General features: G+C 38.2%; 2 protein-coding genes across 2 annotated transcripts in view; one reads left to right on the top strand and one right to left on the bottom strand.

Annotated features, from left to right (window-relative positions):
* Nucleotides 1-485: 485 nt before the first annotated feature.
* LOC134660289 (ribonuclease H2 subunit C) lies at nt 486-2536 on the bottom strand. The gene is made up of 4 exons (XM_063516041.1): nt 2387-2536; nt 2093-2220; nt 1756-1860; nt 486-537 (listed from the first exon to the last, which is right to left on the bottom strand). Exons 1-4 carry the CDS (start codon nt 2532-2534, stop codon nt 523-525), a joined length of 396 nt encoding a protein of 131 aa, XP_063372111.1. The 5' UTR covers nt 2535-2536; the 3' UTR covers nt 486-522.
* A 584-nt stretch (nt 2537-3120) lies between these two features.
* LOC134660208 (uncharacterized) overlaps nt 3121-17117 on the top strand; it is a 37042-nt gene continuing 23045 nt past the window's right edge. The window contains exons 1-7 of the mRNA XM_063515933.1: nt 3121-3463; nt 5670-5789; nt 6919-7062; nt 7688-7776; nt 10076-10210; nt 12404-12510; nt 14051-14183. Of these exons, the coding sequence (XP_063372003.1) occupies nt 5675-5789; nt 6919-7062; nt 7688-7776; nt 10076-10210; nt 12404-12510; nt 14051-14183 (723 nt within the window). The 5' untranslated portion in view covers nt 3121-3463; nt 5670-5674. The remainder of the gene's footprint in view (nt 3464-5669; nt 5790-6918; nt 7063-7687; nt 7777-10075; nt 10211-12403; nt 12511-14050; nt 14184-17117) is intronic.

Below are 17117 nucleotides of genomic sequence, written 5' to 3'. Positions count from 1 at the left end.
GGAGCCGTGCAGCACCATCTACGTCAGCTGGTATTCGAAACACTATTTTTTCTTAAACTTAATAAACTTGGCAACTCGTGTATAATTTAATTACCTTTAAAGTTTGTACAGTACATCTGGTGCTCCATTTCGACACCCTGTGCTATAATAGCACATTACGTTACTACGTCGAAAATTTAAAGGACCACATGTACTGTAAAACGGTACGATACACGTGCGAATAGGTAATTCGCACTTGTATCGTAAATAATTCATATAAATACCTACTTTTACCTACACATTGAAGTTTGAGTGATGTATCGCTACTTGTGCCTACAGATGTTTAAAAAAGAGATGTGTGTGAAATAAATATTGAAACTATTATCATATTGTTTTATTAATTAATATCTGGGAGACATATAAATCTCAAATGCGCGTTTTCCCAGAGATAAGTAGTAGCTAGATCGATTTTTCGCCCCCGAAAACCCCCATATAGCAAATTTCATCTAGACATCTTTCACTATCCGCATGTCTATTTGGAGATCAATCTCCGTGAATCTGAAAAAGATACAAAGATTCTATAGGTATTTGACTGTATATAAAATAATATTTTACACCATGCATGAATTAAAGCACCAGAAGATTAATAAAGAAACATAGACAGTAGTTATTTTTAGACACAATTTCTATTAAAACCTGTATAACTATAAAGAGTAGGTTATTTGATCGTGACGTCACATGCTAGTGTTTCATATAAATTCCATAGCAAAACGTTTTGACAGTTCGAATAAAGAAACTGATTTGACTAGTGGCCAGGGGCTTCTTGTCGACCGCCATCTTGGTCACATCGGGTCGTGATTAATTTCTTTGTTTTTGCCCATTAATGTTGTTTAAAGTGTAATACTAATAGCTTATTATACAGTAAACTAATATGGAAGTGTGCGGATAATGAAGAATTAATCTTGATACGAGTTTAATCGCCATTCTGGCGTCAACGCCAGGTAGCCCCAGGTGGCCCTTGTAAAGTCCAGCTATCGCCTTACAAGAGCTCATAATACAACCGAACAACGTCGTGCTCTACGAGCATTTGGTATTTCTACCTCTAACCGTGGCTGGCTAGAGCCCTAGAGGCCATAATTTTATAGTTTTATATACCGTACACTGGCTGAAGTTTATCTATTACAAATAATATTAATTCGATCCCACGAGGGATCCACTTCGACGTTGGCGAAATCATCGACAGTATCGATGGAGCCATATTACCCAAAGATTGATTGATTGACTAGTGGCCAAATACCCTATTGTATTGTAGCACAGGCAGGTTCCCGCAACTCGGAAGACTGGCGCCTATTTTGCGTGAAGATAAAAACAATATGTGACATTGAAATCGGTTTACCCAGAGCAATTCACCTTTTAACCTTTTGGGCGCCGTGTGAAACACAAAAGCTGTCACTCAGACGCCACGTCACCGAAGTGTCAAAACTGAAATTGAACTTTATGCATATGCACCTAAGTCTATGTTGCTCTGTGGTCTATGACCGATTAATCCGTCTTTGGCGTTGGACCTGCAGTGCGTATATATCGGTCATTGGCATCCAAAAGGTTAACCGCCATAGAATTTTTCATCGAGCATGCTTGTGTCGCCAGTGGTACGATACAAAGTTACACATAGTTTTGTCTTGTTTCTCAGACCATGGTGTAATGAGCCCGATTTTGTATATCTTAAACATCAGTCTAAGGCGGTTAAAAGGTTAAAAAACTTATGTTTAACCATACCGCATCAGCAATGTCTATCCAATCCAGTGCTTTAACCATGTTGTCATTCTTAGATGGTTTCTTGTCCCAATTCCAGTATACGAAATCTTTGAAGCCTCCTACTACCTGAAAATACAGAACGAAATTGTTAGTATTTTTTTTCTAAATGGCTTTTACTCCTAGCTGATTTCAGCAAAGTGAATTCTGCCAATATCGAGGTGTAGACTTTTGACTTGTGAGAAGAGAATGTTTGGTTAAACTTTGATTTTTGTGGAGGGATAGGCTGGCCTAAAATAAACAAAAAATATGGACAAATATGGTCCATTGTTAGTTAATTTTGATAATATCTAATACTTACATGAAATTTGCGATCAGCGTCTTCCGAGAGCGGTCTCTTGGCCTCAGTGGCCACAACGGCTCTGTAGCCCTCGGGGAAACTCATCTTGGTGCCGTCTAGAGGGTGCCCACGGAAGGACGCCGTTAATTCTACAATTAAAACCAATTTAGCAAATTAGAATGTTATTGTGCAAAAGTGTACTGTTTTAAGGACAGTTTTCCACTATTTAGTAACGCTAATGAAGCTTTTGCTGATTTATTTACTTATTTGATCATGAAATTAATGTATTTAATAAACGATAGTTCGTAATCTCACCTGCATCTTCTTCAACGACGTACGGCTCGAAATATTTCTCTACATTAGCAGGACCATCTTCTTCCACTTTACACGGCACGTAGTGTGCACGCTGCTCGAAAGCTTCTTTATTTGTTTTTTGTAATGTATTTTCTACGTGAATCGACATTGTTTTGGTCGATATTTTAAGATTAGGTTATGCAGAATTGCAGATTCCCGCAAAATGTATATAGGTGACATGAGTTATGACGTTTATAAGGTATTCTATTATTTTTTACTTGAAAAACTGGATAAAAACGAGCTTCATGTAGAAATTTATTTAAAAGAGTTCAATATCAATATATTATGTTATTTAATCATTTATTTTAATTATTACTTGATCCAGTAAACTGAAGAATGAGGTTGATTCAGTTATTTGATTAAACTATTCTTGTGTTTAGTAAGCTCCATAAACTACTTTTTTTCCCTGGTATTACCTATACGTTCTGAAATCTTACTATAGATGCATGATTGATGCTATTTTCAAATGAAACTTTAATTTTATAGAGTTGATAATCACTTGAGTTAATCAAAATAATTTTAGTTTTTGATATTATTTTATTTATAACTTAGTTAGAAGTTATTTTATTGATATGTTGACGTAATATATGAGACAAATATGAAAACATATTATAGTTTCTGAACAAGGCACGTGTGCCTTGCCATATCCAAAAATATTCTCATTATTTCAAGTCAAAAAAACCTTTTCGCAAAATGTCAAACGGTCCAAATTTATGTTGCTTTATTTTATATTTCACAATAGTTGTAAAATTTAATTAGTCACAGTTAGTTACAGTTATTATATTCTTATCAATATGTTATTCCAAGCGTAACACACCGTGACGTTACCGTTTACTGCATACTCTAATCCAGCAGCACGATTATCGTAGCGACGAGACTGTTTGAACAGTTGAAAACATTATTGTTATCGTTATTTACGTCATAGTAAATAATTTGGCAGTGTTCCGTTGTTGTTACGTTTTTGTTGACTCACAAGCGCTTGAATCGCCGAGCTAGTGACTGGGGACCGCTTCGACCTTGAACCTACAACAGCTGTTTGTAAGTATATCCTTCAGCTATTAATAAATTAAAAAAAACAGTAGCTTTTTAAATCATGCTCTTGATTTTTTCATCGATTTTGTTTCGAAACTAATAAGATCTATATCGATTTAGTGGCGAATTTTAATTGATATCTTAATCAAGGGGCCCTTTAAATTTCGCAACAATTTGTGCTGTTGCTAAGCTATGTTTTAACATGATTGTTACTAAAGTGATGCAATTCATTAATATTTTTAATGGATACTATTTCCCTATGTTGATGATTTCTTATAATAAATGCTAATTGTAATTCTTTGTATGTTAATTGTTTTATTGAATAATATTATAGCACAATAGGATATAACACTATACATATAAGTGACATCGTCTTTAACATTATTTAATGTATTTAATTTTAATGCATAAGTAAAACAATAATTATTACTCTCTCCTATATTCTAATTCTACATACATACATATAATCACGCCTATTTCACGAAGGGGTAGGCAAAGACCATGGATTTCCACTTGCTACAGCTTCCGTTACTTTCATAACATTATCCTAATCTATTTTAATCCTATTTTTCAATAACAATGATATCCAAGATCGTGGACACGCATGGCCAATGCTCAGTGAATTGAATTTCGTTCATAGAAAGACCTGAACTAACTCCACGTTAATAACATAATTCAACATTACTTGTAATCTTTTTTTGTTTACCTACAAAGATAGCAGTCTGGCCAAATGGAAACAATGCCAAGACCATTTGATGTGATGCCAAGATTTTGGCTTGAGAATATTTCTATCAAAAATGGTTTATGGAAACTTTAAGCGCTGGTGGCCTAGCGGTAAGAGCGACTTGCAATCTGAAGGTCGCGGGTTCAAACCCTGGCTCGTACCAATGAGTTTTTCGGAACTTATGTATGAAATATCATTTGATATTTACCAGTCGCTTTTCGGTGAAGGAAAACATCCTGAGGAAACCAGACTAATCCCAATAAGAGGCCTAGTTTACCCTCTGGGTTGGAAGGTCAGATGGCAGTCGCTTTCGTAAAAAATAGTGCCTACGCCAATTCCTGGGATTAGTTGCCAAGCGGACCCCAGGCTCCCATGAGTGGCCAACGTGGCCAAAATGCCGGGACAACACGAGGAAGAAGAAGAAGAAGGTTTATGGAAACTTGTTATAGTCTGTCTAAGCTAACTTATACAGAAATAAATAAATAAATAAATAATTAGGGACAGTCTCACAGATCAACCTAGCCCTAAACTAAGCAAAGCTTGACACTCCCAAACAAATAAATGCCCTTTCGGGATTCGAACCCGGGACCTGCGTCATAGGCATGGTCTCTGCTGACTCGGATAGGTGGCTATTGTGTGTGCAGAAGAAAAAAGTAAGGGAGTGATATTGTAAACGTCATCTTTTCTTAGAAATTGCCACAATTTGTCTTTCAATTCAGAGTTACCTTGGTTGGTGTGGGTATTCCCATGCGCGCCTGACCCACGTGACTGCCGCCATGATGTATCGGGGACAAATGGGAATGATTTATACTAGAGATGGGCCGAATATGCCTACCAATATTCGGTTCAGCTCATACCGAAGATTTATGTTCTATTTTAGAATTTTTTAGACTTTAAGGGGTGGATGAGACTTGAATCGTATTTTTATTTCTTCTTCAAAATTATGGCGTCTGCCCAGTGGGGCAATTTCGCCAGTATCAAAGTCGTAGTAGCAAGGTCATACGATTGAAATTGTACGGTTAATACAACGCTGTGTACGGTGCCCTTCATTCGCTCCTCTTCTTAGTAGTAAGGTAATACGATTTAGATTGTACGGTTAGTACAAGACAGTGTACGGTGATTTTATTCGCTCTTGTAAAGCGATAGCAAACTTTACAAGAAGCACGTGGACAACCGGCCGTAGGTACCAAAATGGTGGTTAAACGCGCTTCAAGATTAATTATCCATTCACAGCACACCACCACATTAGTTTACTGTATAATAAGCTATCGGTATTACACTTTAAACCATATTAATGAGCTAAACACAAAGGAATTAAACGCGAAGCCAACCAACAAGATGGCGCTCAAACCAGAAGTCGTATTTTTATTTCAATCTCGTTAAAGTTTTAACTTTTAACTTTAATATGTCATCTATCAGCCTTCTTGAGCTCACTGTGGGGCTTAGTCAAGTTGTGTAAGAATGTCCCACATTTTTTTTTTGTTACAGTGACCATGGACTCTTTCTTCAGCCTGTTCGACCCGTCGGACGGCAACCAGAACAAGACCAAGAGGAAACAGAACAAACCGGACCAGGACAACGTTAAGAAGAAACTAGACCCGCCTAAGGGTAAGAACAATCACACACCCACACACACACACACACACTCACACACACTCACACACACACTCACACACACACACACACACACACACACACACACACACACACACACACACACACACACACACACACGTTTTACGAAAGCGACTGCCATCTGACCTTCCAAGTCTTCCAACCCATAGGGTAATAACAAATAGGCCTTATTGGGATTAGTCCGGTTTCCTCACGATGTTTTCCTTCAGCGAAAAGCGACTAGTAAATATCTAATGATATTTCGTATATAAGATCCGAAAAACTTATTGGTATAAGCCGGGGTTTGAACCCGCGACCTTCGGATTGAAAGTCGCACGCTCTTACCGCTAGGCCACCAGCGCTTCATGAATATTAATGTATGAATTGTCTGCTGAAGATGATGATTATCACTACATAGTATAAAACAAATTCGCTTCCCGCTGTCTGTCTGTCCCTATGTATGCTTAGATCTTTAAAACTACGCAACGGATTTTGATGCAGTTTTAATAGATAGAGTGATTCAAGTTTATGTATAATTTGACAACCCGTGCGAAGCCGGGGCGGGACGCTAGCAGGGGGGTGTCACTCCACAGTTTAGGTACATTTGGCCGGCGCGCCCATCGGACAGGCGTATAGCTGTGGGCTGCCGCTCGGCGTGCACGATAGTCGTGTCACGCGGCGCTCGCGCAAAATTGAAAATACACAATGGCTTCGAAAATTACTTCCGTGAGAATCAGACATACTATCTCCGGATAAAAAATGTATGTTTACATAATCAACGTTCGTAATTCCTACATATTTATCTTAAAAATAATAAATCAGTGGGTATAGGTATAAAAACTTTTCAAGCGATAACCCCGTGCCGACACTCACAGCTCGGTCATAAAACTGCGGCGCGCAAAGGAGATTCACGGTTCGTGCGCGGTTATAAGTTTCAATTTTGCTTGCAGGCGGCGATATAGGTGTAATTCTATACCTAAATCTGACTTTTGTGAAGGAGTGAATTTTCTGTACGGTAGTACTATTAGTTATTCTGTGACGCTAGTCTATTATTACTCAATAAGCAGCCAGGCAGTTGTGACAACTTGTCTGTATCCACATTAATATATGGTCTGTTATCCAGGCAGGCGACGAGGCAGAAAGACACAGGGCAAAAACGAGACACTGCCCGAAGAGTCTTCGTTCCTGTGCGAGCCGGAGCTGAGCGCGGAGCTGCTTATGAAGGATGGCAGCTACTTTGAGAGCTACATCGAGCTCAAGAAAGAAGGTAATTATTAATTAATAGGGTCAGGTTAAAAATTCGGAACACATTATTGGGATTCAGGACAAAAATTTAGAAATTCAAGATGGCGGCCGTTTTTAGGGTTCCGTACCCAAATGGTAAATGGACCCTATAACTAAGACTCCACTGTCCGTCCGTCCTTTTCTCTGTCTGGCCGTCTGTCTGTCACCAGGCTGTATCTCGTGAACCGTGATAATATAAGTAGAAATTTAAACAGATGATTTATTTCTGTTGCCGCTATAACAACAAATACTAATAAGGGTTCCGTTTTTTGCCATTTGGCTACGGAACCCTAAAAAGTACGGAACCCTCGGTGGGCGAGTCCGACTCGTACTTGTCCGGTTTTTTCCAATTTCGACCTCAGAATCATAATAAACGCCCTCTCGGATCCTCAAATATCGATTTTCACCTTGACCAGGGCAAAAATGCAGAAATCTAAGATGGCGGCCGTATTTTCCAATTTCGATATATTTCTCCTCATAATGACAGCAGCTGCTTCGAGGAAGGTATTTCACTAAATCAAAATGCGGCAAAAATCTAGAAATTCAAGATGGCCGCCGCTTTTTTTTTTTTAAAAATCAAAAATTACGGTATGTTTGTGTTGTTGCAGACCCTAAAGCCGATGACAAGAAGCCGAAGCGACGTAACTCGGGCCGCAAGAATCGCAGGCGGAAAAAGGTACGTCGACATAATAGTAGGGCTTGCAATTCGAATATTCGAATTTGTCGAATATTCGACCTGTTTTGATATTCGAATATTCGGCCGCTCAGGTTTCGAATATTCGAATATTTTTTATTACTATAAAAAATCTATGCCATCCGCTGTAGTTACAGTTTCTGTGTGTTTTCCGGGTATTTACAGTGAATAAGGAACGGTAGGTACCCAAATACGAAGGAAATAACTACTACACTACACTACTATGTACCACTATATTTTTACTGTATTCCTCTCGATAGACTTCGTGAATACAGTGAAACCTAACTCAATTTAAAAGAAAACGAAATCAAAAAGTATGTTATTTTTACGGTGCGTAAGTTTTAAGTTAAAGGGTCATTCTGTTTATTCAGTACAAGCGTACGTTAAGCGAATTTTTGAAGTCTAAACCTTGCCACTTATAGCAATTCTCAAATTTAAACATACCAAACCTGCCCAACTTGGTAATCTAACCATGCACCTTTAGCTGACGAATAATCCACCCAGTAGTCAACTAACATTTTCCCTTAAATATTCCAATATTATGTAATTAGCCGACCATTAGGAATAAAAACTTGCCAAAACAAATAAAGTCAATAAAGATTCAAAACACAATGGAATTAAAGGCCTTTTTACAGGCCCCTGAGTGACTACAAGTTAATTTAAATCGGAAAATAATTACCTACTAAAAAAATATCTTGCATACCTAGGTGTTTGGATGGTTATATTATTTCACGCAACGACGCATTTATAATAAGTTTTATCAAGAAATATTAAATACATCTAATTTTGGCGTTTTACTTGTTTTTATAAATGTGGACATCTCATAGTAGGATGATAAAATCTAGTCAATTAAGCGGATGTCTGCCAAATATCATTAGTTTTAGCAATATGTGAAAAAAAGCTTTTGAATAAAACGATAATAAACCGATTTCTCGTTCCTTTTCTTATTTTTTATAATATTCGAATAATTATTCGAATATTCGAATACGTCATCAGAAAAAGTCGAATATTCGAATATCTGAAAGTTTCGAATATTTGCAATCCCTACATAATAGGGTATTTGACTGTACATATTTAAAATAAATTATTTCTCGCCATGCATGAAATAAAGCACCAGATAGTTACATATTAGAAAAACATCTATAGCAGTTATTTTTAAACACAAAAGTTCTATTTAAAATGATTTCCCAACTGTCCGAAATAATAGTATTTTATGCAACCGTTGTTTAAGAGAGGTCAAAAAAAGGCGAGTGGCGTGAGTAACAATTTGAGGCGAAGCCGAAAATTGTTAATAAAGACGCCACGAGTATTTTTTGACTCAGTTAAACAACGTTGCATACAATACTTTTTCTACGACCAAGCACTTACTTTGAAATAAAATTGTAAATTTAACAAATATTTTTCATTCAAGGAGTAGCAAAGAATGGAGGGTACGGGCGGGAATAGAATGAATAAAATAAAAAAAAAACATGTTTATGGTTCCCTCATCTGTCAGAAGAGAATTAAAATTAGGTTGGCAACAATGTATTTGATACAATATTTTGTTGGTGATTACACGAAGTATCGTAAAAGTGCCAAAAAGATACTGCGTGTAAGCACAAATACTTTTTTGGGGAATAGACTAAAGACTTGTCTTGACAACTATAAGATAGGGGTTTAAAGGTGTGCGCACGACCCTTTAAATGACAAATAAAAGTACGGGAGTAGAAAAATTAATTATATTTTCTCAAAAATGGACGGTAAAGTCGACGTTGCCGGTTAAAAAATAGGTCGCGAAGTGCGTAGTTTATGGTCATTCAAAAAATTAAAAAGTTAAAAACATTGCAGTCTCGATTTCGGGACTGCAATGTTGCATACAAATCCCATTATTTAACGAGTTCCAAACTTTTTAAAACTTTAAATGGCCATATCAAATGAAGGCATAGGTCCATTAAACAGCCAAACAGATGATCAGCACTTATTATTATAATGTTGGTACCGCGACTATTTAGGTGTCTCAAATACGTTGGCGTATTTTCAGCAGAAAAATACACTTCTTTTTTTTTAAAGGCGGCAAGCAAATCTTTTTAATGGTTATACTTTTTTCTGTGAAAATTAGAACGTTGCTTCTGTAAAATATTTCTATTTCTTGTACCATTTTTGAGAAAAGCACTATATATGACTCGGCTGGAAGGCTACTCGCTGGCTTCGGATTCAATTAAACGGACTCCCAAGGTCGTCCGTTTAAAACGAATCCTCAGCCTACAAGTAGCTACTTCCGAACCTCGACAATAATGTACTATTATTTATATTTTATTGGCAGGTGTCGCCAGCTAAAGAGGAATCGGCGTGGACCAGCACGACATCAGCGCCGTCGGCGTGCGCCGACGCCGGTAAGGTCAACGACCTGCGCGACTACGGCGGCGGCGTGCACGGCGTCATCGACAAACTGGAGAAGGTAGGCATTTTGACTACGCCCCCTGGCGTGGCACACTCCCGTCGCTACAAGTACCTACAAGCCTAGCTCCTATACAAGTACCTACAAACCTAGGACAGATGCCAGTCGCTTTCGTAAAAAACTAGTGCCTACGCCAATTTCTGGGATTAGTTGCCAAGCGGACCCCAGGTTCTCATGAGCCGTGGCCAAAATGCCGGGACAACGCGAGGAAGATGAGCTACAAGTACCTACAAGTAAAAAGATAGATAATTGTTTATAGTTTTGTTGTATAGTTGATAGATAGTTTATTGCACATAGAACAGGCAGTACAATACATAAATTGTTGTGACATCGGGTAGGTGCATACTTGCATAACATGGGTTAAATAGTACCGAATTTCCAGAGGTCCCCGCACTATAGTTCGTTTTTTTTAGCATTAGAAATAAGGTAAACAATATTGATGTGTCTTTTAATTGAAAAACACATTTTAAAAATAAGTTACGGCAAATATGTAACAATTATGAATCTAATACGATCATTTATATTCTTCTGCTTCCATAAGTAATAGTTACTGATTTTTAAAAAGCGTTTTTCAATTAAAAGACATGTCAAAATCGCTTACCTTCTTTCAAGTTCTTTCTAATGCTAAAAAACCGGCCAAGTGCGAGTCGGACTCGCGCACGGAGGGTTCCGCACCATCAACAAAAAATAGAGCAAAACAAGCAAAAAAACGGTCACCCATCCAAGTACTGACCCCGCCCGACGTTGCTTAACTTCGGTCAAAAATCACGTTTGTTGTATGGGAGCCCCACTTAAATCTTTATTTTATTCTGTTTTTAGTATTTGTTGTTATAGCGGCAACAGAAATACATCATCTGTGAAAATTTCAACTGTCTAGCTATCACGGTTCGTCAGATACAGCCTGGTGACAGACGGACGGACGGACGGACAGCGTAGTCTTAGTAATAGGGTCCCGTTTTTACCCTTTGGGTACGGAACCCTAAAAAACGAACTATAGGCACCCAGGCGTGGCTCAATCCGCGATTTCTTTGCGTCGGTGCAAGTACCTACAAGTGGGTCTCTATTGTTTCCCAAATAGTGTTAAGTCATAATGTATTGTTTGCCCACATTTTCGTTAGTCATAATTGATTTGGTTCAGAAACGCGTCACTTTTCAGGATTGCCATAAAACAAACCTAACCTAACCTATCTATAGGATAATCTAACGAAAATCTTGAAATGTTAACGGTATCAGTTTTATGACTAATGATAATATGGCAAACAATACATTATGACTTAAAACTTTATGGGAAACAACGGGACCCCACCTACGAGTACATGCGGCCCACACCAATTTTGGTGTCTAGCCATAGCAGTTGCCGCGCACCGCTACGGAACGGACGCCTGCTCGCGCTAGCGCCACCTAGCGGTCACATCTGTCGTAATAGACGCGCTTTGTTAGAGAGTGAATCTTCTGTACATAGTACTATTATTTATTCTGTGGTTGTGTGGGTAGGGTAGAAGTTGCTAAGTTGCAGGTGTTCAACGACTTTATTGTTAGGAGAACAAGGTGTCAAGGTAGTTTTGAACACCTCGTCCGCTTAGCAAGTTTTGCTGCTGACTGTACGGGAATTCAGGTCAGATGGCTAATGAAAGTGCCTACATGTACATTCAGCAGCAAAAGTTGCTAAGCGGGCGAGGTGTTCATGTGTAAATCAACTTTATCTTTTCACTCGTTGCCATGGTTACGTTCCGGTAAGGTCACTCTTTAAAACCTGATTTTTGGGCATTTAAATTCTCCAAACACGCTTTTTTGTGATACTTATAAACCCTTTCCATAGAGGGTCGTCTACCAAGCGTGTCAGAAGAAGGTGGTGGACAATGTCTTCTAACAAACTATGCTACTATTGTCTCTTGGCTGACCGGACAGAATAACAACAAGAAATAGTTGATCCACCCTCATATTACATAATTAGGCATTAAAATACGAGTGCGGGTTTATGAAACTCGCTTTCAGCTCGTTCCATTATCTAGCAGTCATATGTGACGTTATCTATGAAAAGGGACCTTACTGTTGATGGCGCTTACGCCGCACAGCGTCGCGCGGCATTGTATTTATATCGGAGCATCGTTAATAATGGCGTAAGCGCCATCGACAATAAGGTCCCTTTTCATAGATAACGTCACACATAAAGTACTATCTGTTTGTCACCAGGTGATCCTGAAGGACGACACGTACCTCGCGGGCGAGTTCAACTCCGAGGACCTTCACAACGAGGCGTGGTACAGCTCCGACGACCTCGATGAGAGCCTCGACGACACGTGAGTTTGACGACCGGTCTGGCCTAGTGGGTAGTGACCCTGCCTGTAAAGCCGCGGTCCTGGGTTCGAATCCCGGTAAGGGCATTTATTTGTGTGATGAGCACAGATATTTGTTCCTGAGTCATGGTTGTTTTCTATGTATTTAAGTATTTGTATATTATATCTATCGTTGTCTGAGTACCCACAACACAAGCCTTCTTGAGCTTACTTGTGGGACTCAATTTGTGTAAAAATGTCCTATAATATTTATTTATTTATTTATTTAACTAAAACTTATTGGCTACGAGTATGTGCACAACTGGTGCGCCTACTGATGTGCAGTCAGAAAGTTGCCTTGTATATATGTAATATCTGGGAGACCGAGCTTTGCTCGGAAAACATATAAAAACTCAAAAACCAGCGTTTTCCCAGAGATAAGACCTAGCTAAATCGATTTTTCGCCCCCGAAAACCCCCATGTACCAAATTTCATCGAAATCGTTAGAGCCGTTTCCGAGATCGCCGAAATATATATATAAATAAATAAACAAGAATTGCTCGTTTAAAGGTATTAGATATATCGTCAGATGACAAGCAAAACTCACTGAGTACCACCACAAGTTCATAGCCATAGTGAACCATATTAGTACGAAAAGAAGGTTGATTTTTGTTTAAATATTTTATAGTAATTAGTGACTTTTGCTTGTCACCTGACGATATATTATAGCAAAACTTTCGTGTAAAAACAATGATCAAGATACTTCGGAGGCATTGAAGATAAAGATAAAATAAAAATTATTTAATTGAAAAATATCCATTATTTCATATCCGCGAATTCCGCGATAACAACGTGGCCGCCATGCCGGTCGGTCGTAACATGCGGTTTCTGAACATATGAGTGTATTTATAACAGTATATGTAACTGTACATAATTAGGAATTAAACACTCGTGTGATCCTTTTATTTAAACCGATACTCGTATTTCGATGCCCTTCATTATGTAGCAGTTATATAAACTACTATTATAACGCGTTCATTTCGTCTCACAAAGCTATATTGGGTGAATTGAAAATGATGGTGAATGTCACAAAATGTAGGCATTCTGATTTATGAAGTTCCTTTCCTGCCTCCTAAGGCCCAGCCATACAAATAATAAACTCAAAATTTACCACTGAAATTTGAACCTATAGTGCAGGGAATAGAGTTTATAGAGTTGATTTTTATTTGTTTGAAAATTTAACGAAACATAAGAAATGCAACTTTGTTCCAATTGAATATGGTTTAATTTTTATTGAACTGAAGAAGTATTATAGGTAGGACGTTGGGCCTTAGTGTAAGGCGTGAGTGGCCGCTCGCTCGGCGACGCGTGCAGCGTGGCTGTGGGCTCACGCGTGATGTGAGCAGCGTGCACTAAGGCCGCTCCTATACGTGCGCATTTGTTTAACATGCACGCCGCACGCCCCGCCCCGCGGCACGCACAACAAGAGCGTCCACTCAGGCCTTACACTTAGGAGGTTAGTGTAAAACTTCGAATTTGGAATAATATTAATTTTGTTCCATAGTAACTCGGAGTCTGAAGACAGTGGGAGCGAAGCGCACGGCAGCCTGCCTCCGGAGCCCCGTTTCGGTAACGTGGAGTACAAACTGCAGCTAGTGGCGCCCTGCGAGCGGCGCTTCCAGCATCTAGTCACGCAGGTACGGAGCCCTAGGGCTCCAGGCCTTGTATACAGACCCCCCCGAGCCATTTTCAAGCTCGGACCTTACTTAGGCCACTCAGCAAGCTTGACACACAGTACTTGACTAACCACTCGGCAAGCTTGACACACGGTACTCGACTAAAAAGCTCTCTATTAAGGGCCTACTGCAGCCGCGTCTGGCGCTTCGTAAACCACGCCCGCTAGTTCTTCCCTCCCCGCTAACACGCACACATGGAAACGCTTCGCGCCGCACGTGAAGTTTGTGTGACCTTTTAGCACCATCTAACGTTACAGAAGTTAACTACCATTATACGTGGTCGCTGCGGTCGGCCAGAAACTTAAATTCGGAAAAAAATTAAACAGATGGCGTTGTTACTTGTTCATAATAGCAAACAATAAAATAATTAATTCATAAACCTGCATATTTATTGTTATTTTGGAAGATGTTAACATCATAGAAGCAGCAGCGTATATAGCATATAAGTTAAGAGTATTGATAATAAGAAAATAGCACAAGAACAGAAAAGAGATTATTTTTGATAAAATATGATGAAAACAGATTTACTTGATTACGCTCACCTGACTTTGCGGTCACTAAATGCAAATTTCAACCTTATTGTTATGGGGTTACAATAACCCTGGGGTTGCAGGCGTCCATGGTCGTTATTATTTATTATAAATGCTTTGGTTGAAATGCTTTTTAACCCTCGAATTTTTCATAGGTACAGTCACCTGCAATAATATGTTACTCTTCGCCGCCCGAAAAATATGTGACACGCTCTTATGGCTCTACAAATAAGATCTAACATGATCTACCGCAAAACGGCCTTCGGTGTGTAACATATTATTGCAGCTGACTGTACTCGTATTCATTGTTGTATAGGTAGGTATTAATATCTTTTATCCGATCGATTTGCATTTATTTGAAATAAATCACAGTGTTTAGTAATTATATGTTTTATTGAATAAGAGATTATTTAGGTATGTAAGGAATACAGGGTGCCTTTTTGAAACACTCATTTTTAGGGTTCCGTAGCCAAATGGCAAAAAACGGAACCCTTATAGATTCGTCATGTCTGTCTGTCTGTCTGTCCGTCTGTCCGTCCGTATGTCACAGTCACTTTTTTCCGAAACTATAAGAACTATACTGTTGAAACTTGGTAAGTAGATGTATTCTGTGAACCGCATTATATTTTCACACAAAAATAGAAAAAAAAAATTTTTTTTGGGGGATTCCCATACTTAGAACAACTGAAACACAAAAAATTTTTTTTCATCAAACCCATACGTGTGGGGTATCTATGGATAGGTCTTCAAAAATGATATTGAGGTTTCTAACATCATTTTTTTCTAAACTGAATAGTTTGCGCGAGAGACACTTCCAAAGTGGTAAAATGTGTGTGTCCCCCCCCCTGTAACTTCTAAAATAAGAGAATGATAAAACTAAAAAAAATATATGATGTACATTACCATGCAAACTTCCACCGAAAATTGGTTTGAACAAGATCTAGTAAGTAGTTTTTTTTTAATACGTCATAAATCCCCTAAATACGGAACCCTTCATGGGCGAGTCCGACTCGTACTTGGCCGCTTTTTCTGGATAATTTTGAATTTCAATTGTCAGGGGTGCCTACATTATTTTTTAATACATTTTACAACGACAACAAACAAAAGTTCAAATTCGCCGTATTTTTATTACCCGGGTCAGGTTTATTATAAGGATGTGTGTTTCTTCATGTTTTATGTGTCTTTTTGTACAATAAAGTGTTTTACTGCTACTAATATATCATATTAACGATTAACTAAAAAGGTATTTACATCTAATTTAACTGGTAAATTATTAAAGTCCGCTAAAATTAATATATATTCAAAAAAATATTTGTTAATATGTCCCAAAATCATGGCTCATTTTTTACCTGACTTACCAAACATATCGCAACGAAGGCAAGGGTACAACGCGGCATCGTGAACCTAATAACGTAACGTTTCAGTTACTTTTTTAGTCGCCGACCATTTTATCCGGGGTAGGAAAAGAGGTATTAGATCTATCCTGGGTCTAATATGTTATAAAAACATAGTTTTTTGAAAAATGTTCGTAGGTAGTACACAAAATTTACATTTTCTTTTAAATGTGATTTGGGTCATCGTTCTCCCTGGTGACTTTTCTGGTGACCCAAGAGACATCAATTTTATTATGACAGGAGACTTTTTTCTATGCACTTTGATTTTTTTGATGCGCTAATTTTGTAATCTAAAATAACTTTAAACTGCTGATATACTTATATCACTTTGCTGATGAGTGGAAGTGGAATTTAAACTTAATTTATTGTTCTCTCCCTTGACATTTTGGCATACATTTGACATGCTGCAGTGCACTCCTAACGTTAATAAAGACATAATTTTTAGAAAAAGCTTTAGGAAAACTCACTCTTGAGCTTAAAACGATTAAGTCCTTATCATATTATGTTAGATTTTTAGTACAGACCCCAAATCAGAGAAAATGTGTCTTAGCCAACTAAATTTGTCTCTGGGAAAAGTAGGTACGATATCCCTAAAAATTGTACGTACATTTCGCATTTTTCTGAAGGAACGGAATTCATAAATTGGGTTATTATTATTTTTTCAGATTATTTGATTGCATTGACATATCACCAAGATAGATAGAACATTTAAGTTACCAGAAGAAATGCATTTGTGTTCTTTTATACAGTGTGGAAAAAGTAGGTTCGATTCCCGGGCGCGACTAAGCGAATTTAAAAAAAAAACAACGTGTTACATTCCGGGAGTGCCGACAGAAGTGAAAACTCAATGACTAGTCCAAAATGTCTGCAGCACTATGTATAATTGACCCATCCTCCTTTCTATTGAAAACTTTTGGTTCCGAAATTGCTGGTCAGTGAGCTTGTTTAAAATTCGAAATTCAAATTTATAG

The sequence above is a fragment of the Cydia amplana genome, chromosome 26, assembly GCF_948474715.1.
Source record: "Cydia amplana chromosome 26, ilCydAmpl1.1, whole genome shotgun sequence".
Classification (NCBI taxonomy): Eukaryota; Metazoa; Arthropoda; class Insecta; order Lepidoptera; family Tortricidae; genus Cydia; species Cydia amplana.
This window is presented reverse-complemented; position numbering and strand designations above follow the sequence as displayed.